Source organism: Pogona vitticeps, chromosome 4 (genome assembly GCF_051106095.1).
Source record: "Pogona vitticeps strain Pit_001003342236 chromosome 4, PviZW2.1, whole genome shotgun sequence".
In the NCBI taxonomy this organism is placed as follows: Eukaryota; Metazoa; Chordata; class Lepidosauria; order Squamata; family Agamidae; genus Pogona; species Pogona vitticeps.
The window spans coordinates 62539599-62567296 of NC_135786.1; the positions used below are offsets into that span (position 1 = coordinate 62539599).

A 27698-nucleotide genomic window follows, 5' to 3' on the forward strand; every position below is an offset into this window, starting at 1 on the left:
CTGGTTTATGGCTCATTTTCTGGCCCGCCGATAGAGCGTTCTTTACGGTAGAGCAAGCAGCACCGAGAAGGAGGAAGGGCGCCGGGCAGGAAGCAGCGCCTCCCGGCACCTCCTTTTTTCCTCCTTGCGGCGGCCGGGCTGCTGTTGGCGACCGGGCGAGCCGCGAGGGGCGTCGGGAGCCGCTTCGTCGGAACGCAGGCCAAGCGGCGGCAGGATGGTGCCTTCGAGCGCCGGCGAGTCCCCGCACCAGCTGCTGGGCCGGCTGCGCTTCCTGAGCGAGGCCATCGACTGCCTGAGCCGGGCGGAACCGCTGCCGGCCGCCCTGTGCTACGTGCCCCGCGAGGTGCAGTATAAGATCTGCAAGGACCCCAGCGGGCCCGGCCTCGCCTCGGCTTCGGGCCGGACGTTGCTGTCGGTGTGGGAGAGCCCGAACACGGCCGGCGCCGGCGCCGGGGTAGGGGTAGGGTCGGGTTCCGCCGGCAGCAGGAAGGGCCCCGGCAGGGCCACCATCGAGCTGCGCAAGGGATCGTGCATTCGAGCCAGCGGCGAGGAATACTGCAACGGGCACGGGCTCTGGGTGAAGCTCACCAAGGTGAGTAAGGCGGCCCCGGGGCAGGGCGAGGCGGACCGGCAAAGCCCTACGGGGGGGGGGGGGGAAAGGGAGGTGCACGCGCATCGGCCGCGCCCGTTCCCGGAATAAGAGCCGCCGGGGCTCCCTCCTGCAGTCCAAATGCATCGGCGTCGGATAACTCTCGTGCAAGAGATGGGCATGCACACTGCGCACGCTCAGAGGCGTTTGAGCCTTTGTCAATGGGTTCAGAGGTGGCAGAAAAGAAGCCCCGACTCCAGTTACGCCCTTGGGGAAAAATGGGAAAAGGGGCCTTAATGCAAAGGGATACGGAGAAGCATGGACAACAGCCCTTTCGTTCTTCCTCACGTGGTTTGCGATTATGTTCTACATAGCGCTTGAGAAGGGTAAAGGGGTGTCTGGGGTATGATGATAAGGAGTCTTGGAGCAACCCGAGGACTTGACAAGTTTTATCTGGCATAAGTTTTTGTGGACTAGCCCCTTTGTTCGTATATATACATCTGAAGAATTGGGCGAAGGTCCACAAAAGCCAGTGGGAGTTTACTAAGTTTTTAGGGAGCCACAACATTTGTTGCTTTCACTACAGCAGACTACCCTGGCTAAGATACAATCCATAATTTTTGGTTAAGATGATTACAGAATTGCTTCTTTGCTCCCATGTGAATACAGTATAGTGGTGAATAAAGAGAGAAGATCAGGTGACCCTGTTGGATAGGATGGAACTGTGATGTGAGGGGGCAGGGAGAACAAACCCCTAAAACAGGCAGAGGCAACTTTTGAGTATAGTCCCGTGCAAGGCAAATGCTGGATCCAACTCTCTGTATGGTGGCATAAATACATGACAGATGCCAATAGACAGGATTGGTAGCAAGTTTATGATGACTGGAATGGTTGATTGTATGCTTAAACACACACAAGTTAAATACACACACAAAACTTAAATACAGTACACACATAAAAATTTGCACAAAAGTTATGAATTTTTATGGCACTGGATGCTACATAAAGCTAATTTTTATACTAAGCTGAAATATCTAATACTGTACCGCTATCTCTATTCACAAATTTGAACTGAATTGGAACCCCATTTTACACTGAAGATGCATTTTAAAATGGGGGGGGGGAATCTCCTTTTGCCACTCTTGAACCATCACGTAGAAAACACTGTTTCCCTGCATTGTATTACAGCCATGGTAGTCTTATTGCTGTGAAAACAACAGACTACAGCTGTGTCAATCTGTTTACAGATTGTACCCCTCCCCTTTTCAATATGTTTATTTAACTAGTTGAACAAATGAGTTGGCTTCAAATCTAGATTTAATTGGAGCTTTATAACCGGTCCTCCAGATAATCTGTGTACATTTCTTATTCAGATCTCTGTGTTTATGATAATTTGATAAATAATTGGACTACTGTACTTAGTAATATCAATACTGATGGTGCTTGTTTTGTAAAGTTCAGGCTTCCCACTGATCACTCAGCATTGTGTTCTTTCTTTATAGGAGCAGCTAGAGGAATACAAGACCAGCTGTGACCTGGAAGAAGGCTGGGTTCTCATGTGTAAGCATGCAGAAGGTGGGGACAGATTGGTACCAGTGGACTCAATGGAGAGAATCCAGAGGCAGCAGCAACTGTTTGGGATGGACTACAAGCCTGTCTTCAGGTAAAGAAACACACAGCGATGTGTGTTTGGAATAGCTAGGTTTTAAGGGGACCATCGGTAATGACTGGGGATGTGAAGGTGTATGCAAATGTTTTAAATTGCAAGCTCCTTAATAGCTTCCAAATATTTTGCTAATTGTTTGTTAGAAAAATGTATTTTGCCTTTACTCAGTTCTTTCTTGACATGGAAGTTGGGTCTCAATCTGAACTCTTGGAATCAGTGCTAGGGCTGTAACTAAATATTCAGAATAAAGTACTGGGATCAAAAAGATGTCAGGGGAGTGTTCATGAAACAAACAAACACATGTGGACAAACACACATCACACATGTTGAAAATCTAAAAGGCCATGTTAGTCTGTCTCAACGTGATGGCAGAAAGAAAGAATGAAAGAATTGTAGCATTTTAAAGACCAACAATTTTATTTCAGTGTGAACTTTCATAGATTGAAGTCTTTCTCCTCAAACCTTGGAATACATATGCATGTTTGATATGTTTATGGTGATGTGCATAGATATCATCATCATCATCATGTGTCATCAGATCACTTCTGACTTAAGGTGACCCTTTTCAGGGTTTTCCAGGTAGAGAATACTCAGAAGTGGTTTACTATAGCCTAATTCTGGGGGTGCCCCGGGACTGTGCAGCTTTCCCAAGGCCACACAGGCTGGCTCTTCCCCTAAAAGGCATTCCGGGGAATTGAACTCCCATACCTAAACCATTGAGCTATTCAGCCAGCACAGATTTATAAATATACCAGCCATATACTTTCCCTCCAGTGTCTTGAGAACACTGACCCACAAAAGCAAACAATGAAAAAAAATCATTAGTCTCTGAAGGGCTACAGTGTTTTGGTTTGTTTCCTTTTCTCTCTCTCTCTGCTCTTTTGCCAACATTTGATCATCCATTTACTTTCCGTTCTTTATGACTGCTTCTTATATTGGGCAGGAAGTCTCCCTGCTTCTGGATGATGTAGTTTCAGCCTGTTCATGATCTTATTATTAGGGTGGTAACACAGCATGCAACATAGACAATCAGCTCTGGCTGTGCAGTAAGGACATGAAACCAGATCAAAGTTAAGAGAGGAAGCATTTCCCTTACTCTGAACACCCACTGGGCAAGAAAAAAGGCAGCTGCTCTATTTCAGACACTTTCCATCCCACTCCCAGCCTCATCTCTAACATCACTGTCAAAGGGGAGGATTATCACAGATGTACATGAAAATGTTCACAGCATAACATATTTGCTCACCATGGATCAGTGAGTCATCTCATATAAAAATGGCACTCATTTCAGTTATCTAAAGTTGCTGTTGAGTAACAGCAACAACAAGAATCATGACAAGCCCTGTAAGTAAGATCCTGGATCATAAACAAATTGTTATGTAGTAGCCTTCCTACATATTGTTTCCTTGTTTTAATAGATAATTGAGCAGTTAAGAGTTTTTCCTTCCATTTAATTTTTGGCTGAACTTATTTGTCTGTGATTTTTCTTAATGCTCCCCTTCCTTTATTCCAGATGGGAGCAAGTGGTAGACATAACATATTCCCTACGTCTTGGGGCAAAGCCAAAAATCATGGAGCCAGATGTTGCTGCAGTGGAGAGACTCCGGTAACTTCTTATGTGAGAATAAGAATGGACCAATGGTTTGGGGTAGTCAGTGCACTGTATTCAGAAGTGGGGACAGGGTCTGAGGCATTGAGCAAAATGGTGTGCATCTGCATGTTTACAAAAACTGCTAATAAGTTGTTTGCCTGTGGACTTAGTTCTATTGGGAATGATACTTGCATAGAGGAACATACCCCTCATTTCTCATTCTATACATTTTAACACCAAACATTATCCCATTAGGTTTGTTCCCCCTACATGGAGCTATGAGTGTGATGAGGACCTGGTGCATTTCCTTTATGACCACATTGGCAAAGAGGATGAAAATCTTGGCAGCATAAAGCAATATGTGGATAGCATTGATGTCTCTTCCTACACGGTATTGACATGGTCTGGGCTCCTTTGGATGAGGATTCATTTCTTCTGTGGATGACTTCTTTTAGCTTAGAATCTTAGTCAGACAAATTGTGTTTCACTAATAAGCAAAAATTTACTGAGATTATCAGTTGGTGGCTGATCTTACATGTGTCTAAAAACAAAGTATGAGATCAGGCATGGGAAGCTTTCCCCCCCTACTTTTCCTATCCCACCGTTGCCCCATTCCCTCCTCTCTCTTTTCCACTCCTCTTTTATCTTTCTCCCACCTAACAGTCAGCTAGGGGACAGACGGCTTGCCTTTTTGGGGGCTGAACTGACCAGGTGCAGGCCAAGGGCTACATGAGAAGAGGCCGAGGGCTTCAGGTTGCCAGCTCCTTTCTGAGATAGATGCTTCTCTAAGTGACCTGTGCGTAGCCTATCTTTCCTGCTGTTTGGGCTCTTGTTTTTGTTTTCACTTTCCTGCTTCCAGTATTTCAGTTCCCCTTTTTTGAACCCCTGACAAGGAATGAAAGATATGGCTGTGGTTGTGTGAAAAAAGGGAATGAGAGAGAGAGAGAATGATAGAATGCGAGCCATGCGGCCTTTCTCAGCCTGGCCCAACGTGCTGCTCTGCTTCCTTCAGGAAGAATTCAATATTTCGTGCCTGACAGACAACCATGCAGACACTTACTGGGAGAGTGATGGGTCCCAAGGTCAGCACTGGGTCCGTCTCAACATGAAGAAAGGAACCATTATCAAGTGAGCTGCAAATGCTTCTTCTTCTTCTTTTGGTCAACAACCCTTTCCCATATATCATGAGATTCCCCCTGCCCCCCCCCCCGGGTCATCAGAGGTGGAATGGTGAAGCAGCACTGGCAGGTGCTGTCCTGATCTAATCAGACGTTTCCTGTAAGTCCTTTTACAGTTTAGTCTTGTTTCCTATGCTCTCCCTTAGCATGGGAGCCACATCAGGGAATGATGCCTAGTAGATGTGGGTCCATAATCCAAGCTGGTGTGTGTGTGTGTGTGCTCATCACACCTATGGGGGTGAATAATCCCATCTGGGCTGTGCACTACCAGTGTTGGACAGTGCTGCCTTCGTCCATCCTCTTGCCAGAAAAAGCACTGAGAAGAGCTTAATAACAGAAGATATCCTAGGTAGGTACTACTCTCCTACATAATTAAACTGGGGGTGTTGTATCCCTTTGCATATACATGATTATCCTTCCTCTACCCCACTGTTATCAGTCTGTCTCAGGTTGGCTCCTCTAAATTGTAGAGTAAAAAAAAAATATATGCAATCACAAGTACTTTCACAGGATGTATTACTTGTGATGCCCTGTCCCACATTTAAGTTGAACGGGCTGTGTCTTTCTGAGGCTCTTATTGTCTGGTTGGCCTGCTTTATATGTGGAATTGTAAAAAGGGTCCAGACAGCAACACCTTCCAATCATTTTGTATTTTCCTGCAATGCCTTCTGTCTTTTAAGAAGGAAACAGAGATTGCTCTTCAGGAACAGTGGAGCATTGCACTGTGCAGGCACCACAACAGGGATTCCGTATGTGCCAGGGGGTATTGATTACTCCCATGTGCAAATGATGGAGAAAACAGACCTGCACATGCAGTGGCCTGTTGCACACATGGTAAAACTGAACAGGATTTTGGCCAAGAAAGTTGCACAGTGCCTTTCACTTGGTAGTGCTGGGAGCTGTGTGTCTGGCTTTGCCACAGGCCTCAGAAAATTCCACACTAAAAGAGCTCCCCTACTATTGTCTGCTGGTTATAGTTCTCCCTCCCCTTTTCATACAGCTTTCTAAATGTGCATCTGTAGAGTTGAGGGTAGAATAATGGAAGCCAAAAGGTTTGCAGAAGTCAAGGGCTCTCCCAGTGTTATCAACCCTATGCGTGCTATGAACTTCTAGGCATACCTGAACTGTTAAGTCTGGGAAGTGCCTTTTTCAAAAACCATGTTAAGACATGATTTGCTGTGTCTACCTATATGTGTTTTCCCCCTTTTTTTTCCTGTAGCCCCTTGGGCTTCCAGCCCTGACAGAATTTCTGCTTTCCCCCTAGGAAACTCTTCCTGACAGTAGATACGACAGATGAGAATTTCATGCCCAAGAGGGTGGCTGTATACGGTGGTGAGGGTGACAATCTGAAGAAGCTGAGTGACGTGGGCATAGATGAGTGAGTCCAGGTTTGGGAGGAGGGATTTGGGTGGTGGGGAAAGCCAGGTATGTAACTGAGCCCAGATTCTGCTCAGAGTGTTTCTCCTGTCTAATGCAGGCACAAAACTCATGGGTTTTCTAATGATGTGGGGAGGGAAAGGGAAGGAGACTGTCAAGTGCATTGCCAAAAGCAATGAAGTGTCAGTCCTTTGATTTTGAGCTTATTTATCTTATCATATGTTGGGAGATTAAGGAAGAAAACAACGCATTACTTATAAACAAATCCACAAGAGGTAATAACCAAGAGAATACATTATTAGTCCACTGGGTGCTGCCAGAGGGAGGCAGAATGCTCCAGCTGCCAAGGAGGAAAAGATTTTCTTCCTACGGTTAGCTATTCCCTTTCTCTACTTTGTTTCTTTACTGTGAATCCAGATATTTCCTGTTTTTTCTCTGTGAGCCTGCACATCTGCTTGCAGGTGAGTGTTGTTTGTTGCCGGTAGCCTCAGACAGATGCTTCAGTCTGTGACTTCACCATTATTAATGTTGAGGACAACTTCTGTCCTTGGTTAATCTTGACTCTGAAATGCCTCCTCAAGACAGAAAGATCCTGCAGTGCTTTTAAAATATTCTCATTTTAGGATTCTTGTGCAATTCCAAGGGGAGGGAGTTCTATATGTCGGAACACGTGGGGATCTTAGGGCTGTGTTTTCAGCATAGATACCACTGGGAAATGTTTGCGATATGGGTGAGTAGCATGGCAAATATTTCCAGGTATCACCTGGAGGCATTTCCTGATGGCTTTAACGTGGTTGGGATAACACAGAAATTCAACATTAGTATGCAATAATATTTTAGGAAGGAACACACAGTAGCCTAAATCCTGTGCCTTGCATGGTAGCATAAGATAGATTTCACAAGCAAGTCTATCTTTCAGCTTTGCCAACCATGGCACTCTCCATTCACTATTTGCATAAACAATCAAATCATACGCCTGTCTCAAGAATGCAACGAATGTCGGGCCAGATGGTAAAAACAGTTTCCCCAGTAGAATTTTTGGGCATTATAATACCTGCAAGCACACTTGTGTTTCTGCTGTTCCACCCCAATCTTCACAGGCATGAGTTTCCCAGGCTGTCTCCAAAATAAATAAGAGAGAAGCAGAAAAGTCAATTAAAATGGTTGGCTGAAATCTTGTTGCTTAGCATAATAGGTCACAGTGGAGTATTGAATCAGTGGGGATTTGGTGAATCAGTTCCTGCATAAATTCCGTTGATTTAAGGAGACTTACTTTAGCTGTAATTTGCTATGCAAAAGCAAGTTGTAATTATAGTTGGCGGGTTTGAATCAATGGAATTTAAAGAGGAGCTGGCTCTCACTGAGTCAATGGTAAGTGTGACTTCCTGTTCTAAGCAGCAGAATTTTAGCCATTCAGAAGATTGGGAACACTTTCTAAAAATCCTGGTTTCTACCCCCATGTAAACCTTCCTTTAGATTCTGGGCAAGTGAAATTGAAGGGTTGCCAGGTGGAAGGGGTAAGCCTTCCCTATGAAAGAGGAAACAGATGTTTTTGTGTCCCCAGGAGCTACATCGGGGATGTTTGTGTGCTGGAAGACATGACTGCTCACTTGCCTGTCATTGAAATCCGCATTGTGGAATGCAGAGGTGTGTGGGTGTCAGCATGGGGATGAGCTTCTTAATCATGGGGCGGTGGGGGTGCAGTGATCCCGAAGCCCCAGTTTGGAATGTTACTCCACATATGTGGAGATAAAAACTGAGAACCCAGGCTGCTTGCTACCTAGAGTAAAAGTAGAATTAGATCTTCTTAATGGGTCACTGCTTGGAGTCTGCTGTGGTGCTTCCTCTGCTGTGGAAGTAAAACAGTTTACTTTCTTCAGAAAGAACAGCAAAGACAAAGATGCCAAAGCAAAGATTATTATACTGCGATACATTTGTTAGCATCAAAGCTGCCATAGGTTTCTGTTGTTTTTATGGCAATAAATGTGTAGAGCCTTGAAACTGGCCAAAAATGAAAACGGCACAGCTTCATTTGCAGACAGGGCACCCCCTCTCTGATCTCTTCCCTCAATGTTGACTTTTCACTTTACCAGTGGAAACCCATTTCTTATTCACCGGACTTGCCTGAGCTGTGTTGTCTTTCCCGTTTATGTAGATGATGGAATTGATGTCCGACTCCGGGGTATAAAGATTAAATCTTCTCGACAGAGGGAGCTGGGGCTCAATGCAGACATGTTTCAGCCAGCCAATCTGGTGAGGTATCCTCGCCTGGAAGGGAGAGATCCTGATGTGCTCTACCGGCGTGCTGTGGTCATCCAGAGGTATGCTAGTAAGGAACTAAGGAGGTACCCCAAAGCAGCGAGATATGGCAGATCTTATGTCTCATGAGCATATGTGTCATAGTTTTAATTTTGTTGCTGGTTTTTGCTGTGTTTAAAGTTGTGATTCTGACTTTACTTTTTTTTTATACAGTGGGGTCTTGACTTGAGAACTTAATCCGTATTGGAAGGCGGTTCTCAAGTCAAAAAGTCTGTAAGTCAAGTCTCCATTGACCTACAGTGCATTGAAAACCGATTAATCCCGTAACAGGCCGTTTTTGTTCCATTTTGGTTTTTTTCTGGTCTGTAAGTCAAATCTCAGTCTGCAAGTCAAACCTAAATTTTGCGGCCAGAGAAGTCTGTAACTCAAAAAGTCTGTAAGTCAAGCCGTCTGTAAGTCAAGGGTCCACTGTAATTGCAACCTGCACCAATTGCAAGTGTACCAACCTGGGCAGACTATAAATCTCACAGACAGAGAGTGCTCAGAAGTGTATGCATGCATGTATATTATGTCTGTATACACATTCATCCAACTAAGGTTACAGTATGGCACCAGGTAATTTTGCTGTGAAACCCTAATGAGTTCAGATATTTTTCTCCTGCATTTTCATTCTGTGTATGTTATTTTTGGTAGGTTTATCAAGATCCTGGACAGTGTTTTGCATCATCTTGTTCCAGCATGGGACTACACGCTGGGCACCTTCAGTAAGCTCAAGGTGAGACTGGTATTTTTCCAGTGTGCCAATATATTGTTTGCCAACTATATAAGCAACCAATATAATTCCGGTAAGAGGCTTGTGAAGCCCAGTCCTGCCTCGTATTAGTTAGGGTTAGCAGGCCTGTTTGTTTTAGAGGAAGCAAACGAACTGAATAAATATCTCTGTGTCTGTCATAGGCCTGCATGGGAAATAAACTAAGCTAACATTGCTATCCTGCTTCCTGCAGGTACCTACAAATGTTTAGTTTTGTATACCTGAAGATTTTGGTGGGTTTATTAAGATCCTGGATAGTGCTCTGCATCATCTTGTTCAAGCATGGGACTGTTTTCATTTCAGGCAGCTGCTGAAATCCAGTAGTAAGGCATAGCTAGAATAGGCCCATTGAATTAGTGGATGAACTATCTGGTGGTTCAACAGGCCTGCCCTAGTAGTGGCTTACTGCTGTATATCAACCATTGTGTCCAAACATATATCCTCTTTTAGTGACTTTTTTTAAAAGCATGCATACACCAGCTAAAATTGTTTCTTTAACTGGTTTGATGGAAATCTCAAGGCCGGGATTTCAAAGATGATTTATGTGAGAGATTGTTAAAGAGAGAGTGGTTTTTTCAAAAGGTAATATAATATATTTTTTTGTTTTTGCAGTCTTCCACTGGCATGCTTTAAGTCTAAATGGGAATTCATATGGCAGCCTGTTTATACTTTTTTTAAAAAAACAGGAGCTTACATTTACATCAAAATATTAGGAAGTGGAAGGAACTTTGCAAATGAAACATGCATCTTCCTGCACTGAAGAATTTCCTTGAAGGATACTGGAGTATATTAGCTATGGGGTTAGAATAGTTTGGGTGACATCAGTAGCAGAGCCTGGTTGGTTGGTATGGTGGGATCATATTGGGTATGTAGATGTTGCTGTGTCTGAGCCAAGCTCATGTTGTCTGTAACAGCACATCAAACAGTTCCTGTTGCTGTCCAAGCGGCGCACCATGCTAATCACTCTGTGCCTCAAAGACTCAGAGACTAGCAAGCCCAACTTCATGCCACGGCTTTATATCAATCGGCGGCTGGCCATGGAGCATCGTGACAATCCAACGCTGGACCCCAGCTGCAAAAACACTGTCTTCACTCAGGTAAGGCCAGCTCACACATTAATGCATGCCCTGCAAGAAGGAGGGTGCAAGTAAGTTTTCTGCCTTTGCAATATCGTACTGCATCCACTGTTATACATTAGAAGAGCTTTTCCAAGCTTCATCCTCAAGAAAGAAATGTTCACGAAAGAAATATTGTCCATGAGTACAAGCAACATGCAGCAAAAAAAGGAGTTTTGTAGGACGGTGTATGGGGAGGTACATATAAGTGTTTCAGTACAGGATGAAATTCAGAATTCTCCAGAGCAAAGTTAAATAATATATCTGAATTTAAACTCCCAGTTTGCACATCTGAGATCTAATCCTCCAGGGTTTCCCTCCCAAGTCTCACATACAGTCAAGGCCAAAAATATTGGCACCCTTGCAATTCTGTCAGAAAATGCAACCCTTCTCTCAGAAAATGGTTGCAGTTCCAAATGTTTTGGTACTCACATGTTGTTTGAATGGCCATGACTGTATGTTATTATATGTTTGCACTTGGTTCTTATTTCTGAAGCCCTACGATGACAGAAAATCCTGATTTGTTTCTGTATTTGCTGTTTGTTTGCTCCTGTCAATGAGCTCAACTCTGACATAACTGGGATTGCCCCCTATTATTTTTGAAACAATACTGTGAAAATAAGGCAAAAAGTTGTGATTTGACCAAAACCATATAGAGAGCTGTATTGTTGTCAAAGGATTTGAACCTCAGCTTTCCACCTCTAGGCCCACTAACATAATCAACTCTGTCTTTTCAATTTATTGTGTGTTAAAAATGTCCTGGTGGTTGCTGAGAACCTTTCTAACCAGACAGTATCTGCAGAAGAATTTCTGATTTCCCTTTGGTGCTTACTGTGTGTGCTACAGCGCCATAGAGTGAATGCAACAACAGTTAACAGTGTCAGTTGCAGTTCTGATGAATACAACAGAAGCGCCAACGCCTTTTAGAGAACCCAACAGAAACAGCTCCAAACTTACTTCAACAAATTAAGGAATTTGGTGAGGTAGCTGGACTAGAAATTAATCAAGAGAAAACAAAATTCTTAACCAAAAATTTAAACCCAAAACAAAAGACCCAACTCATCTCAAACACAAACATTCAAATAACAAAAAAGGAAAGTATTTAAGAATTACTGTAACTTGACTGCCAGATGTTCTTCACTGAAAGAAAACTGTGTAAAACGCCTTGAGCAGATTAAACAAGACTTGGAAAGATGGGAGAAATTACAGCTTTCATTTTTAGGAAAAATTGCAACGGTTAAAATGAATATTCTCCCAAAAGTAATCTTTTTCCAGAATTTACCAATCAAATTAGAGCAAAAGTTTTTGAAGAGTTAAACATCCTAGTTGCAAAGTTGATATGGCAGAAGAAGCCGAGAATTCAACATAAATTACTACAAGATGCAAAAGAAAAGGGAGGATTTGGTTTGCCAAATTGGAATTTATACTATCAAGCAAGCGCTTTAACTTGGATTAGGGAACGGATAAAGCTAAAAAATAAGAGAATACTATACTTAGAGGGACACAACCTGCAAGCAGGTTAAGCATGTGTTTCTATGGTATGGAAGAACTAGAACTCACAAATACTTTGAAAGAAATATAATAAGAAATTCTCTGTTAAAAGTCTGGGGGAAAATTAAATTTAAAATATATGCAAAAATACCTAGATGGAGTTCACCCATGGAAGCATTTACACACCCAGACTTGCTAAATTTTGAAAAAATAACGATGTATAATGAGCTTTTGAATGCTGAAGGACTTCTAAAGACAAAAACTCAGCTAGAGAACCAAGGATTGATCTTTTCATGGTGGCCTCAAATGCAATTACAATCAATCTGCAATCAAGATAAAAAAGCACAAGGATTCTATAAAGAATATACAATATTGGAAAAAATTACTTACCACAGAAGAACAACAAATTCAAAAATTCTATACATTTCTATTGTAGTGGGACACACAAGACAAGGAAGTTAAGGAGACAATGTTAAAATGGTCTAAAATTTTGGATATAATATAGAACTAGAAAAATGGCAACAAATGTGGACAAAAAATTACAAGCTAACATTAGCAACCTTCTACAAAAAGAAATTATATAAAATGTTATATAGATGGCACTTCCCTCCAGCCAGACTTGCAAAAATGTTTCCAAATACTTTGAATAAGTGCTGGAAATGCAAGAATCATGAAGGGACTTACTACCATGCATGGTGGACATGTGATAAAGCAAGAAAGTATTGGGTTAAAATTCATATGTGGATTAAGCTAATGCCCAAACAAGAAATAGAATTTAAACCAGAAATATTTTTATTGGGATTATTGGCAAATAATATGAATACACAAAGCTCTTACCTAATACTACATGTTTTGACTGCGGCTAGATTAGTATAGGCACAGCTCTGGAAGGAGGGAAGTCCACCAAAGGATGACATGAACATTAAGAAAATACTAGAATGTGCAGAACTGGACAGATTAACAAAGAGATTAAAAGGACAAGAAAAATCAACTTTCTACATAAGCTGGAATTTATTTTATGACTGGTGGAAAGCAAAAGTCCCGTAATAATGGAATTAAAATGAACAGTATGGCGAGGATCTTACCAGAAAAAAAGTATATCAATAAATAAGGTTGCTTGTAGGTTAATCTTATATTTTATGTTTTCACTTTATATATGATGTATTTATATGTTTTTAAGTTTTATGTTGGAAAATATATTACTTTTTTTTAAAAAAAAGAAGCGCCAGCGCTTTCATGGGATATATTTTTATGCTCTGTCAGGATCAGGATCCTCCTTTTAAATCCTCAGCTGCATTATTTCCTCTTCTAGGTGTATGAGGGCTTGAAACCTTCTGAGAAGTATGAGAAGCCACTGGATTATAGGTGAGTGGTTTCGTAATTGTTCCAGGAGCCATATGTTGCCCCGGCCCCTTTCACACCCCAGATGGCTTAGTATCTGCAGCCTGAGCATCAAGCATTAGTGGATTTGTTGTCAATTAAAAGCCTGATCATCCAGAAGAAACACAATGTTTTATTTTGAGAAGAACTGGCTCCCGATGTCCCCAGCATGCCAGTCGTCCAAGGAATTTAATAAGCTCTAGACCAAACAGAAATATGGCATTATTACTCTGGGTCCTGACACTTTCCCCAGTGGTATAGTGCCTCCCACAAGCTTACAGAGGTAGCTTCAGATGCTTCTCTTTCTTTTGTCTTAGGTGGCCACTGCGTTACGATCAGTGGTGGGAGTGTAAATTCATCTCTGAGGGCATAATTGATCAAGGTAAATTCTAGATTTTGTTTTCCTTGAAATGTTTATTTTTCAGAAAAAAATAAGACAAACAAGCGAGCCTCTAGCCATTAGGACTGCTGAAAAGAGTAAAATTAAAATGTACCTGGCCATCTGTGAGGTTCATTAGCTCTTCCACATGACTCTTATGCTCTTCCCCTAGTCTCAGCATATTTATCTTCTTCACCATCACCACCAGAATACCTGCAAATACCTATATATCTGGGAGTTGAAAATGTGGGTTTCTGCTGAGCTGAATTTGTATATATATAGCCACGATCCTATTGTGTCAAATTGGTCATGTTATTTGGCCTTTTGCTGTGTGGACAATGAGACGTCCAGGACTTCATTCCACAATTGGAAGTCTTTTCTTCTCTGTGCTGATTACATCTTAAAAAATGACAACGAGTGGCCATCCTGCTTTTTAATGGGAAAATTCATCCTGCTGTGTTCTGTAGGATCTTGACCAATATCCTTTTTAAAACAATACTGCGGAACCAAACACGTATTCAGCAGAAATATGAGAAGATTTGACATATACTGTAATAGTGTCATAGATTTATCTATGAATACAGAGAAACATCATCATAATCCAGGTTTTTGTGGAAACCCTTCATTATGGTGTGCTATTGAGCATTCTAGCTTATTAGATTGATCTATTGTAGAGTAAGCAGATCCTTGAACCAAAGGTGAGGAATTTGCTTTGGCCCAGTGATGGAATTCACCTTCAGATGAAGTCTTGGGTGCGCCACATTCCACAGGAGGATGGAGCAAAAGGGGGGGAAGCAAATACACCAGCATATTTTAGCTTATATCTCTTCCTGCCAGTGACTAACCTTTAGGAGATGTGCTTCTGCCTTTCAAAACAGACAAAAGTAGTAGAAAAACTGTAGAACCACATGATGGTATCATGGAGAAAGGGCATGGCTGTCTAGAGAAACCCAGAGAGCAAAATTAGGATGGGGGGGGGGTTAGATTGAGTTCCAGAGCTTAAAGTTCCTCAGCTGTGCACTATTAAGCTACACATCTGGTCCATGGGTTGTTTAACACGATGGAAGAATGGGTGCTCTAGCTTGCTAGGGAAACAAGCCAGAATGCTGGCCCCTGCTGGTTTCAGACATTATCGTGAACCAAAGGTCTGTGGCTTATAACCTAATTGAAGGAGTGGTTCAGTAAATCACAGTTGCTCACAAACAATAAGTGAACTAGTCTGAGTGTATTTCTAGGGTGTTCTGTATCTGGAAGAAGACTGGACTGGTCTCAAAGAATAGAAATTAAAAGGCAGATGAAACGTTACTGGGAAACTCAATTACGTGGTAGACCTAAAGCAAGACTGGTAACCACTCGTTTCTGGTTTTCTTCTCTCTCTCTCTCTCTCTCTCTCAGGTGGTGGCTTCCGGGATAGCATTGCTGATATATCTGAAGAGTTGTGTCCTAGTTCAGCTGATACCCCTGTGCCACTGCCGTTTTTTGTCCGCACTTGCAATCAGGTGCTTTTTCCTTGTTCACCTTAAAACGTGCCTGCTGTTGAAGCAAATGGGGTTTGAGAATGCTCACAAGAGGTTTAGGGCAAGGTCTGGAGACAGAAGAGTGTTTAGAAGAGTAGCAAATTATATGGATGCCAGAGCTTCATCTCTTGTGTCATCCTAGCTGCTAGTGATGCAGCTTTTCTGGAAGCCAACTTTTGCCTCGGCCGTATCAATTGTTCTGTTTGGGCCTACTCACCTGTTTGAATTTATCCTGTCCCTGCTGCATGTAAAGAGCACTTAGAGAGCTACTTGTGTGCGTGTTTTGTTTGTTTATAGATCAACCTATGTTGCAGGATTTCAGGGTGGGCTACAGAGCTGTATAAAACAAATTTAACACATAGAACACTTGAAACATTTTATAATCAGCCAATCTAAAACACAAAATTAAAACAGTCAGCCCATGGCACTAAAACATGTGCAGGCCATGTTCCTCAACCTCCAAAGGCTCTAATAAAAATGCCTTGACTTGGTGCTGAAATTATGCCAGTATTGGCACCAAGGGGAGGGCATTCCACAGTTGAGGTGCTACAAAAGAAAAAGCCTCCCCCCCCATATTGCTACAAAAATGAAGGCCTCCCCAGCAGATCTCAGTGATTAGGCAGGTTTATATAGGGAGAGGCGTTCCCTTCAAATGTCCAGGTCCCAAGCTGTTGAGGGCTTTTTAATTGTTCTTCTCTCCAAGTCAGAACACTGAATTGTGCCAGGTTTCCTGACAGAATTAAAACGTCTCTTGAGTTTTAAGCTGTTGTTAGATGCTGATGCTGAAGTGGGCCTTCTGGCATAGCACGTGTGCTGAACTGTAGCTTGGGCAGGAGTTTGGAAACACAGTGTATGTCATTTCAGGGCAGTGGTACTGGAGAAGCCCGGGATATGTATGTCCCCAACCCATCTTGTAAGGAGTTTGCCAAATATGAGTGGATTGGACAAATCATGGGTGCAGCACTACGTGGCAAAGAATTCCTGGTGAGCATCATATAAAGATCTTTATCTCTCATTAGTCTTTTCTGTTCTGAATATGTGGCCACTCTGTTTTGTCACTCCATGGTTTCATTTGGATGTTCCTGTAGGTAATCAATTTTATATTTTGCCTAGACATAACATCCTGAAATATGGGTTCTCCTTCTTTCCTCTGACCAACAGAACAACAGAGTTTTGCTATCATCAAATATAGCTGTAAGAGAGTGATATAATATAGATTCACTCGCTTGAATTGCACAGCGTTTTCTCCTCATAGTTCCCTGTGTGGAGGGGAGAAAAATACTTTTATGTTTGGGAATTCTCACCCAAATAGATGCTCTGTCCCTCTTAAGACAGATCCTAATTCATGCAAACAGCTTCTTATGCCATCCCTTGTTTTATTGTGCTTGTCCTCTTCTTGCTTGTGATGGATTCCTTTGTGACTGCAGAGCCAGAGGGTGAGAGTTCGATTCCCCACTGTACCTCCTTGACAGGAGTTGGACTTAATGATCCATAGGGTCCTTTCCAGCTCTGCAGAAGTTTTCTTTAATATATTTTTATTCTTAACAACTTTGATGCTTTGAAGAAATGTTTTTCATTATACAGTGGGCCCTCGACTTACGAACTTAATCCGCTCTGGAGCAACGTTCGCACCTCGGAAAGTTCGTAAGTCAACCTACCATTTCACATTGAAATGCATGGGAATGGAATTAATCCGTTCCAGCATTTCAAAAAAAACACCAAAATAAAAATAAAAAGAGCAAGTCCCACGTTATGACTGCAAAAAACAACAACAACAACACACACACACATTCAAAACCCACAGACACATAAGCCCCCAAGTCCAAACCCACCCTCCAAAACCCGCACAGAAAAGCTTTTAAAAAAAGGACTTACCAGTCCAAAGCCTGCCGGCGCTCCACTGCCTCCACGCAGCCGGGGGCAAGCAGCCAAGCACCCGGCCAGCTCTAGCCTCCCGGTGCTCTGATCGTGGCGGGGAGGATCCCCAGGGACCCCCAGCCCGGCGTGAAGCAGACTCGGCATCGGATGCAGGGAGGGAGCCAATTTCCCCCGGCCGCGTGGCTTGCTTCTTGTTTGGAAAAGCAAGCCATGCGGCCGAGGGGAAATCGGCTTCCTCCTTGCACCCGATGCAGAGTCTGCTTTGCACCGAGCTGTGAGCCCAGCGCGAAGGAGAGTCTGCATCGGGTGAAGGGAGGGGGCCGATTTCTCCCTGGGCAGCTGGCTTGTTTCCGAAGCCAAAAAGGCAGGGAGAAAGCGCGGGAAGTTTGAATGTGCCTGTTAGGCTATGAACTACTGCATTTAAAAAAAATGTTTGCTCTTATATTTTTGACTTAAGTATTTGCCTGCAGCTTAACAACCACAAAATTATAATACTAGGTTATCCATAATCACACATATTTATTAGTCTTATTTTTATCAGTTTAAAAAAATGTATATCTTGCTATTCCAAAACATTGAAAGATAAAATTAAAAGGAATGGTTAAAGTACGTATAATAAGACATTAAAACACCATGACTTAAACAAAGAAACAAAGCAACAGTATTCCTGCTGAAGCAGACATAGGAATCATCTTGCTTTCCTTCTTGAATGTTTCCATTAAGCGTACTGGGACAAAACAAAACTGCCTCTAGCTTCGAAGTTTTGCAGCACTATGCACCTCTTTCTTCCCGTTGTCTTCAAGGTCTTGGCCCTCCCTGGCTTTGTCTGGAAGCAACTGACCGGGGAGGAAGTGAGTTGGAATAAGGACTTCCCTGCTATTGATTCTGTGTTGGTGAGTAATTGAAAGAAGTATCCATTATCATTGCTGAAATATGGGACACAGGATCTTCTCTAGCCTTTGTGTGCATGTTCTGTGCCTATGGGAGTACCTGCATGGCAGAACAGGTAATTCAGTATCATTTTCTAGCACTGCCTAGAGGAAATGGGAGTAGTAGCTTTGTTTAACAAATGGGAGTGGTCCACAGATAGTATAATTTCCAGCTCTACCAACTGTGCAGATTCCTAGATAGTGTGTGTATTGCGGTATGACAGTACATTGGAATGTCTACTTATCACTGTCTTGTTACTATGTAAAACCCTACTCTTGCTCCTTTTTTGATAATATCTGGAAAAAGACTGTTTCTTCCATATTCTTAGGTGAAACTTCTGGAGATGATGGAAGGAATGGACAAAGAGACGTTTGAGTTCAAGTTTGGGAATGAACTGACCTATACTACAGTGCTGAGTGACCAGTGCATGGTGGAGCTTATCCCCGGTGGCAGTCGCACTGCGGTGCGGTATGAGGACCGCCAGGATTTCATCCGGCTAGTACAGAAGGCACGGCTAAATGAGAACAAGGAGCAGGTAAGACATCATGGCATTTGGGCAACATGATCATGCTTGGCCTGTCTGTACTCCATCTGTCACCAGTCTGTATTTAGCTTCCTTTGCTGTATGTTTCTTGCTCCTTTGGATGCTAAAGCAAAGGGGTGATGCAGAGAGTTCATATTATTATGAGATGCTTTCTTCCTACATGAAGACTATAAACACTTTGTTCTTGGGACAGAAGATAGGATGCCCTGTTTCCTTCTTTTTCCTCCCCTTTTCCCCTCTGTCTCATAATAATGCTCAAATTATAGGGAGACACCCCTAAACTCCTGTCAAATTCAATTAAATCGTGCCCTTTTCGCCTTCTAGAAAATAGCTAAGGTACTACTGCAAAAAGTAAGTGAAGAAGGGCCCACATATCCTTTTTGCAAATCAAGTACTACTTCCTTCTTTTCTGAGGTTTTCTAGCCTGTGAATTCTGCTGTACCATACTGGGACAAACAGTATCTGATATATTTATTTTATTACTGCCCCTTACATTTTAGATAGTTCTTAGTAGGACTGGAGGGTTTTAAACATCTGTCTCAGAAGTCTGAGTGGCTGTTTGTTAAGAAACAGTACGAGTGGACATTAGCTTTTACTTGTTTGTCACCCACCTGCTTCCCTTAGAAAAGAGGTTATGGTAAGGAAATTTTAGACTATGAGTCCAGTTCAAGTTTCTAATAAATAAGGTCAGAGACCATTCAAGTAGGATGCAAAGTGAAGTTCAGGGAAAGTTTAGTGGACTTGCAGGACTGCATTTGAAACAAAATTTGTCTGTCCAAGTTAATTCTTTATTACTCTTAATTAGGCACTTCCATCCATCCACTTGGTGCTATGTAGTCTCCTCTCTCTCTCTCTCTCTCTCTCTCTCTCTTAAGATTGCAGCCATGCAAGCTGGACTTCTCAAGGTAGTGCCTCAAGCTGTTTTGGACTTGCTCACGTGGCAGGAGCTAGAGAAGAAGGTCTGTGGTGACCCCGAAGTTACAGTTGAAGCCTTGAAGAAGCTCAGTAAGTGGAAGATCAGGCACCCTCCTGTGGCAACATACAAATCCTTTTTGGACTCTCTCTTCCAGAATTCTCCAGTCACTGTGACTACTGGCCTTGCTGACAGGCAAACTCTTTGGATCCAAAAACATAACTTTTGCAAGATTTGCAAAGAAAGTTAATGTCATCCTGAGGCTTGTACAGTTTTGGACTGTATATGTGGTTATAAACTCTACATGTAACTGTGGCAGTGAACAAAGATTGTCAGCACGAGTGTTATATTGCTGAAATGTGCTGTGAATCTAGGCCAGTGTTCCTAACCTTGGGTGACCCAGATGTTCTTGGACTGCAACTCCTAGCTGGTGCTGAAGGCTTCTGGGAATTGCAGTCCAAGAACACCTGGGTACTCAAGGTTGGGAACCACTGGCCTAGGCTAATATATTGACACCTCACATCCATGTGCCTGGTAAACAGAAGAACTGGATCTATTGTGTCAATTTTATGCAGTATCACAAAATTGAGAAATACTGCTATGAGTTTTTCCTGCTTGCCTTGGTAATGTGAAGATTTTACTGATGTTTGAGTTAAAATATCAGACACGACAAAAGCATTGGTCACCACAGCATAATTTGTTGCTCCCATTCCCAAAACAGTATAAAAAAACATTAAAATCTCATATCTCAGATAAAATTTAAACGATTCAAACAGAGCAAATCAGTTGTTATAACCAATAGTGTAGTGGAACCAAGATCCAGGGAAAGCCGCTAGAGTTTCATAGAGTCTATGAAATCAACTATCTACCACCCAGCTTCCTTGTTTCCTCTGAGCTTAGCTGCTATCCTCACCAAAGTTGGTAGAGAAATAGATTTTTTCAAGAACAGTTTTTATGTATGCATTTATTCAGCATATTAATATCTAATCTTATTGTAAAAGCATTACTTAGGAGTGGTTGAGGAGATGTGGATAATAACCAAAAAGACATTTACGTGTACATTCAGTGCCCTTTAGTTACACAAAAAACATAATAGTGGCCATTTCCAAAATGAATTGATCACTGGCAATAAACAAAGCTATAATGAATCTAGGAAAAAGGCCCACATTGGTTTTAGTAGTAAAAATATGTGGGAAATAGTAGAGCAGTAGTGGGACAGATAATACGTAAATCTCTGTGTTCTAAGGAATAAGAGTGGTTTAGTGTTCCTTTTTTCCTGAGGCTGTTTACTCAAATACAGGCATGTCAGCTGAGTCTTCCTATATTATGAGTGTCTGCCAGCATAATTTATTTCTAATCTGGTCTTCATTGTTAATGGTGTTTTTCCTTCTCACAGCTCGCTTTGAGGATTTTGAACCATCAGACACCAGGATTCAGTATTTCTGGGAGGCCTTGAACAACTTTACTAATGGTAATTCAAGGCATGTGATGCAAGGGGATGTAAGAGAAGTCTTCATTGGATGGCGGATTTGGTGCATCCTCTGGGGCTCTTTGCACTGTGTCGAGATCAGGGCAATGCCGTGTGAGATCCCTTTTTGAAGAACAGAAAATTGGGGGTGGGGTGGGGGTGGATTTTGATTCAGTTGTTGCTCTGCTCAAGATTGGAAGGGAACAGCCACAGGAGAGAAAGCAGGGAAAGATCCTTGAAACAGGCCATTATAGTTCATACAAATATAATGGCCTGAATGCTTTACCCTCCTTAAGAGGATTCATTTTTATTGTCTTCCTCAATTATTGACTAGCAATTCTTTTCCCACATGTTTTGGACGGGAGCTTGATTGGGGTTGATTTCCAGCAGCTGAATGATGAGTAATATCTCCCTCCAGTACTTCAGTCTTGGCAATAAATTCAGACCTTATCTCTAGCTATTTATTATACAAGATTGCTGGAGAGAGAGATTTATGGTGAGATATCCTCAGGAGTTTCTGATTTCTCTCTGCTCTTCCTCTTAGAGGATCGCAGTCGTTTCCTTAGGTTTGTTACAGGCAGAAGCCGGCTTCCTGCCCGCATTTGTATCTATCCTGACAAATTAGGGTAAGTATTGCTTTCCTTTGGGAATGGGGCTCAATTGACAGACATTTTGTGTTTCTGCTACGAGTATCTGGTAAAAATTTTCCCCATACGTCACATTTTTGCTCCTTCCGCCTCCACCCCCAGGTCTGAGGCAACTGATGCACTTCCTGAATCATCCACCTGTTCCAGTACGCTTTTTTTGCCCAAATATGCATCGTAAGTCTTGTTCTAAAAACCTGTTATACATGATATTTGTGCCAATGACTTGGGGGAAAAGAGCCGAAAGGGTTGGGACAGTCAAATGAAATGGGAGAGAATGGCTGCATAGGTCAAGATGGCCAGTATTATGACTTGATCAAAGAAGTAGGTTGTGGGGCAGTGAAAGAGAGTCATTATAGTGGAGTTGATACAGAAAGAGGCTCAGACACCAATATACAGGGAGGTGCTACTGCCACAGAGATATGCCTGAGAGGAAAGTAAGCCTCTCATATGTGAGGAGTCAGGGATTGTGCTTACTAGAATGTATTTGAGGATATTAACATAAATGTTCTCTTTAATTTGTAGTGCCAAGGTGTGTGAAGAAAAATTGCGATACGCAGCTTATAACTGTGTGGCCATCGATACAGATATGAGCCCATGGGAGGAGTGACATTACCTAGGGCTCTAGTGAAACAGGCCTTCTGCCTCTTGTGGTTGCTATATGCAGTAATCTCTTTTGATCTGATCATCATGTCTCAAACTCCAGAAAGCGTGTATGTGTGTGTAGATATATATATGTATAATAATAATAAATTACCAAATATAAAAGCTGTATTTTATTGATAAGGGGGTAATAATAACAGTTCTATTGCCATTATGTGTTGTAAAGTCACTTCTATCTTGTAGAGACTCTGAGAGGGTTTTCAAAGGCCTTCAAAGTGCTCAAGGAATGGTTTTAACCACTGTCAGCCCCTCAGTGAGTTTCCATAACTCAGGGGGACTTGGAACTCAGGTCTCCTGGGTCCTATTCTGACAGTTTATCTGCTACACCATGGTGACTCTCAACAACAGCTTGATGCCCTGCATTTTAGAAAGAGAAGGAGAGACACACAAAATAAAAATACTGAAAAACGCTTTGTTTCTGACCCACAGTGACAGATAGGTTGAGTAGCTGGAATCATGATTCTGGAATCCAGTGACACTAGTTAGATAGTTAGCTGCTGTTTTGTTAGTAGTTCTGTTTTGACAGACGTGGCATAACCTAGAGGTTTCAGTTTAAATCTGTTCATCTTTTTACTGCTGTCCTGTTACTCATGCTGAAATCCTGAATACACTTATGTGAGAGTAAGTCCTGTGGAGCTCTCTAGAGATTATGTCCCGCAGGTATCTTGCTAAATAAATAGCCGCCTAGAGTGGTCTTTTAGACCAGATGGACAGGATATAAATCAAATCAAATCAAATCAAATCAAATCAAATCAAATAAATAAATAAATAAATAAATAAATAAATAAATAAATAAACACAAAGAGTCAAGATTACTCTATCTTTCCCCCTCATTGTCTATATATCAGCATTATTCATACTTTCATTTTGGGGTTACAGTTAAGGAGTCTCCTTCCCAGCAGTGAAGGCACTATTTCCCTGTTGATTCCCATTCTGTGTAAAATAGCAAAAGCAGAGTTTCAAGTGCTCTTAAACACTTCTGCCAAGTATTCCTGTCCCTTTTGTCTTTACTAGTTGCACTGATCAACACTGGCCACCAGTGGGCATTATGGAATCATAATTACAAGGAGTAATGCATTAAATCCTCTTTTAAGATCAAGTCTTGCTGGTATTGACAGGATGGCAGTACTGAGAGCAATGGAGAATGAGACTCCCAACTGTTTCATGGAAGCTGGGAACAAGATTCTTTGGTGGTACTGTGATTCAGGGAGCCCAAACCAGACATTTTTCTCTGCTTTGGTGACCATAAACAGCTCCATTCTTGTAACTCGCTATTTTCTGTCTGAGGTGAAGTGTTTCTTTGGACATCACTTCCATTAAAGCCTTTCTTAAGCAAATGTGCCTTTTGGGTCATGGGCATATATTAAACAGTCTTGCTAATATACTTCGTTCTTACATTTGAAAAGTATAAAATTTGAGAATTACATTTGTATGGCAGTGGGGGAAGAAATGCAGATTTGCTAATGTGTTTTGCCATCCCTTGTAAAGCACATATTTTGATGCTGGGCTTGCCCAAAATTAATAACAAGGTCTACATTAAATGGAAGCAACACAGCAGGCACTTCAGAGCCAGAAGGCTTGACTTCAATTTATCCAAACAGTAGCAACAAGACTGATATTTATTTCCCAGTAACAGCAAAAAGGACTGCTTTAACAGAATGGGACAGAGCCCCTGGCAAAATGGCTCTATTCATGAGTCAAGAATGTGCTGTCTGTATCTTGGCTGCTTGGGTGGGCCTAGGAGCAGAGGGCTGTTGTAGACACATAATGGACTTGATTGGTAATTGGGGTGGTGAATTTGGTGTGGGGGATGGGACGGTGTCATCTCTGCAGCTGGGCTTTTGTCATGCAAAGCAGAGCAGGAAGGGAAGCTTAAATCCTCCGACTTCACAGCACCTCAGAGTTTCTTTTCGGAGCTTCGCTACCCCCCCCCCCTTTTTTTAAATCTCAGACTCCGTTTTTAAAATCCCTCCCCAGTTTTTGTAAGCTCCCCTCCATCCATCCCTCAGCAATTCTCGGCCTTTCCGAGGCTTTCTAACAAGGCCCAAAGCACCCTCCCTTAAGCAGAGGTGGGGTCGCATTCGCTCCGAGGCAACGAACGAGCAGTGCCAATTTTGCAAAAAAAGGATAAAAGTGCAGGGCGGACAGGCGCGCGCCCGCGGGGGGGGGGCGAGCGGGAGGGGAGGCGTGAAAGAAGAAGCCATCGCATGGTCACCGGGCCGCCTTCGTAGTTTTCCCTTCCGTCCGTTTCCCCACAGACACTTATGACTCTGACAGGAAGGAGGAGGAGGGGGAAGGGTGTTTAAGAGCTAGAGGGGCTATTGGAGGTGCTGGCGGGCCCCCCTGAGGCGAGTAACAAGAACTGGGGATTAGCCGGGGATGCCGGGGCTCCCCTGCTGGGTGAGGACGTGTAACTCCTCTACCGCCTGTGGTGGGGGATTAATTACAAGACCACACAGCAGGCAAGTGAGCGGCACCGGGAATAGCTCGGCTCGAAGGCGGTGCCCCGGGTCCGAGAGCCGGAGGAGGGCGCTCGTCTTTCGACCGTATATGCCCTCCCTCCCGGTCCCTCCACCCGAGTGGCGTTGGGAGGAGGCGCCGCGTCCCCGCAGCTGCCCGCAGCTCTGTCCTGCGGATCGAGGCGCTTCTCTCAAAGTCTGGATCCGGCAGCGAGGGGCTGGGGAGCGGGAGAGTGGGGAGGCCGGAGTCGCGCCCTGCGAGCAAGAAGCAGAAGAAGGCGCCCTTCTGTGGCTCTTTCAGGCAGCCCCTAACTTGGGTGCCTATTAGACAGAACCAGCCCAGGCTCCTCATTTTGCCGCCTGAGATAAAACGGGAAACGGCGCTCCTTCTCCCACCAGATGCGCTCAGCACCAACTGAGTAACAAGGCGGCAGAATGTCGTACAAAACATCTCGTGCCCTCCCTTTTGCTCAGTGAACCAAAACCAGGGTAAGAATGAATCCACAGTGCCTTGTCCTTTCAGCTTGACCGCCAAAATCAAACTGCTGGGGCAACTACCTCACTCTGGCGGGCTATGTTTGTGTACATGTGTGCCTACGGTTTCGGGAAGAAGGGGGGGGGGACGAAGGTAAGAGGAGGAAGAAGCATTCACGTGCAAGGGCCTTTATCAGAAACTGAAGAGCGAAAACCACCCGTGGCCATCACGTTCGACAAATTAGTGGGCAAGACCTGCGTGGTTCTTTGGAGCAGCGGCGGGACGAGTCTCGGCGGAGGACGCGCAAGCGGCGTCAGCTTGCAGGGAACTGACACCACTCCCAGCAGGGGGCGTTATAGTGTCGCCGATCTGTCAAGATAACCTCGCGCGACAGGGCTTTGGGCGAAACCCTCGGGCTAAAGACAGGAAATAACCCTGAAGTTTCCCTTCCCAGGGTATGCAAATATACACGGATGTCTTCTAGCTTCATGGCCAAATAGATTTTGCACGTTTGAAAAAAGATACTTTGTACAGCAGCGCCCACCGTTTTTACCCCCAATCACCTGTTGCGGAGAAGAGACTTCTTTGTCTCAAGTCCGAGGGTGCCGTAAACTTTATCGTATTTGCCTGCTTGTCCTACCAAATTAGTGCTGACGGCAGAGGTAGGTCGATTCCTACACATTCAGGGCTAGATAGACCTGGAAGAAAGCATTAAGCTACTTTGGTTGCCCTATCCAGCATTATTTGCTTCCTCTCTGAATACAAGAGATTTGCAAGATTTTCAAGCTCAAATGCAGTTTCAGATTTGTCTTACGAGTAGTATGAGGTAGGAATTTGTCCTGCAGTTTGGTCTAGGATGGGAACCACCTGTTGCTTTCTCCTGTGACTTCACAAAGTGCATGCCATTGCCAACCAGAATACCCCTGATCAGTATCTACCAGCACCTTGTTAGTCTCTATCAGGAACTACTTCTTTTCTTCAGTGTTTTGGTCAATTCCAGTGTATAATTGCTGGAATCTGACAGAAGTGGCTAACTGGCTGTTCCTTTGCTGAAGCCACTTAATGATCTTGAGAAATGGGAAGTTTCCCTTCCACTCTACTTGGAGGGGAATGGAGAGAAAGCTTTCCATTTCATTGTAATGGTTGCTAATTAACACAGTGCATTAGTGATGCTTTATCAGGTCCCTTTTTAAATCTTTCAAAACATTGCTGATATGTTAGTTATAAATAAAGAGAAATGGAAAACTTTCTCTCTCCTACCCTCCAAAGGCAAGCAAAATGGAAGCTCTCCATTTCTCAGATTCTTTTAGGGGCTTAACTAGAGGGCCAGCCAAGCCAGCTACCTAACAATCTCGATAATTTTTTTCAAAGAGAAAGATGACCTTGATTGTGTTGAACAGTGTCACATGAGGTACAGTGTGGCTGATCCTTGCTTGTGGTTGATCCAAGCTAGGATTATATAGGATTATCTGGCCTTCTAGTTGCATCTCTGTAAAAGAGAGACAAACAGGACCAAACAAGATGACTTCCTTTCCAGTTTCCTACGCAAATGGCAATTGGAGTGGTAGTTAGCAGGCTAGCTTGAGGAATCAGGGCAAGCCACAAGTGCACAGCTTGCTCCACCTTTCTTCCTGAAAGCCTCTTTCTTCCTGAAAGTTGTTGGGACGTCCCAGCAAGGTGTTTGAGGAAAGGAGGGTGTATAATGTTGTTGCACCCCATAGGTTCAGGAAGGCACTGAATTTATGGTAGTCACTTCTTAAACAACTTAAAAGCCATAGTCCGTTCCTTATAACTAACATGTATATTGTATTGTAGTGAATTAGCTAAATTCCAGCAGTGTTTTTCTATATGTAGAATTAGTGGCCATAACACAGAGAAGAACATGACAAAGAGAAACTTTATATGGTTCATTTTGTAGGAGAAAATACCACTAGTGAATAGGGAAAAAAGTAAGGTAAGAAGGTAAGAAAAAGGCAGGTAATAGAAGAAAGGCTTTTTGATGGCCACATATTAACTCTGTACTGTATTCTTACAGCTTGATAAGTGAGCCATACTTTCGTAATGTCATAGCATGAAAAGCAGCTTATCTCCAGATCAGTTCCCATCATCTTTCACCACTGTCAATGATTAGCTAGAACTGATAGGAGTTGCCGTTCAATAGAATCTGGAAAGATGCATTCCCAAACCCTGCTTTAGACTGGCCACTGTATCCTGAATTTAAGTCATATTTTTGTGCAGCCAAGCATCTGCCTTTCAGTTAATCCTATACACCAGGTGCTTCTCAACTTTGGGTCCCCAGATGTTCTCAGACTACAACTTCCAAAATTCCTAGCCAGCACAGCTAGTGGGGAAGGCTTCTGGGAGTTTTAGT

The 27698-nt window shown here is 43.1% G+C and overlaps 1 protein-coding gene across 1 annotated transcript; it reads left to right on the plus strand.

Annotated features, from left to right (window-relative positions):
• The first annotated feature begins 57 nt into the window (after window positions 1-57).
• Window positions 58-22498, plus strand: HECTD3 (HECT domain E3 ubiquitin protein ligase 3). Its single transcript, XM_020783325.3, has 21 exons — window positions 58-592; window positions 2092-2252; window positions 3769-3861; window positions 4102-4237; window positions 4859-4974; window positions 6289-6402; window positions 7966-8048; window positions 8557-8722; window positions 9354-9435; window positions 10386-10568; window positions 13390-13442; window positions 13775-13839; window positions 15232-15335; window positions 16218-16337; window positions 18035-18124; window positions 18490-18696; window positions 19581-19710; window positions 21015-21089; window positions 21631-21712; window positions 21836-21907; window positions 22256-22498. Exons 1-21 carry the CDS (start codon window positions 215-217, stop codon window positions 22338-22340), a joined length of 2595 nt encoding a protein of 864 aa, XP_020638984.3. The 5' UTR covers window positions 58-214; the 3' UTR covers window positions 22341-22498.
• The last annotated feature ends 5200 nt before the right edge of the window (window positions 22499-27698 follow it).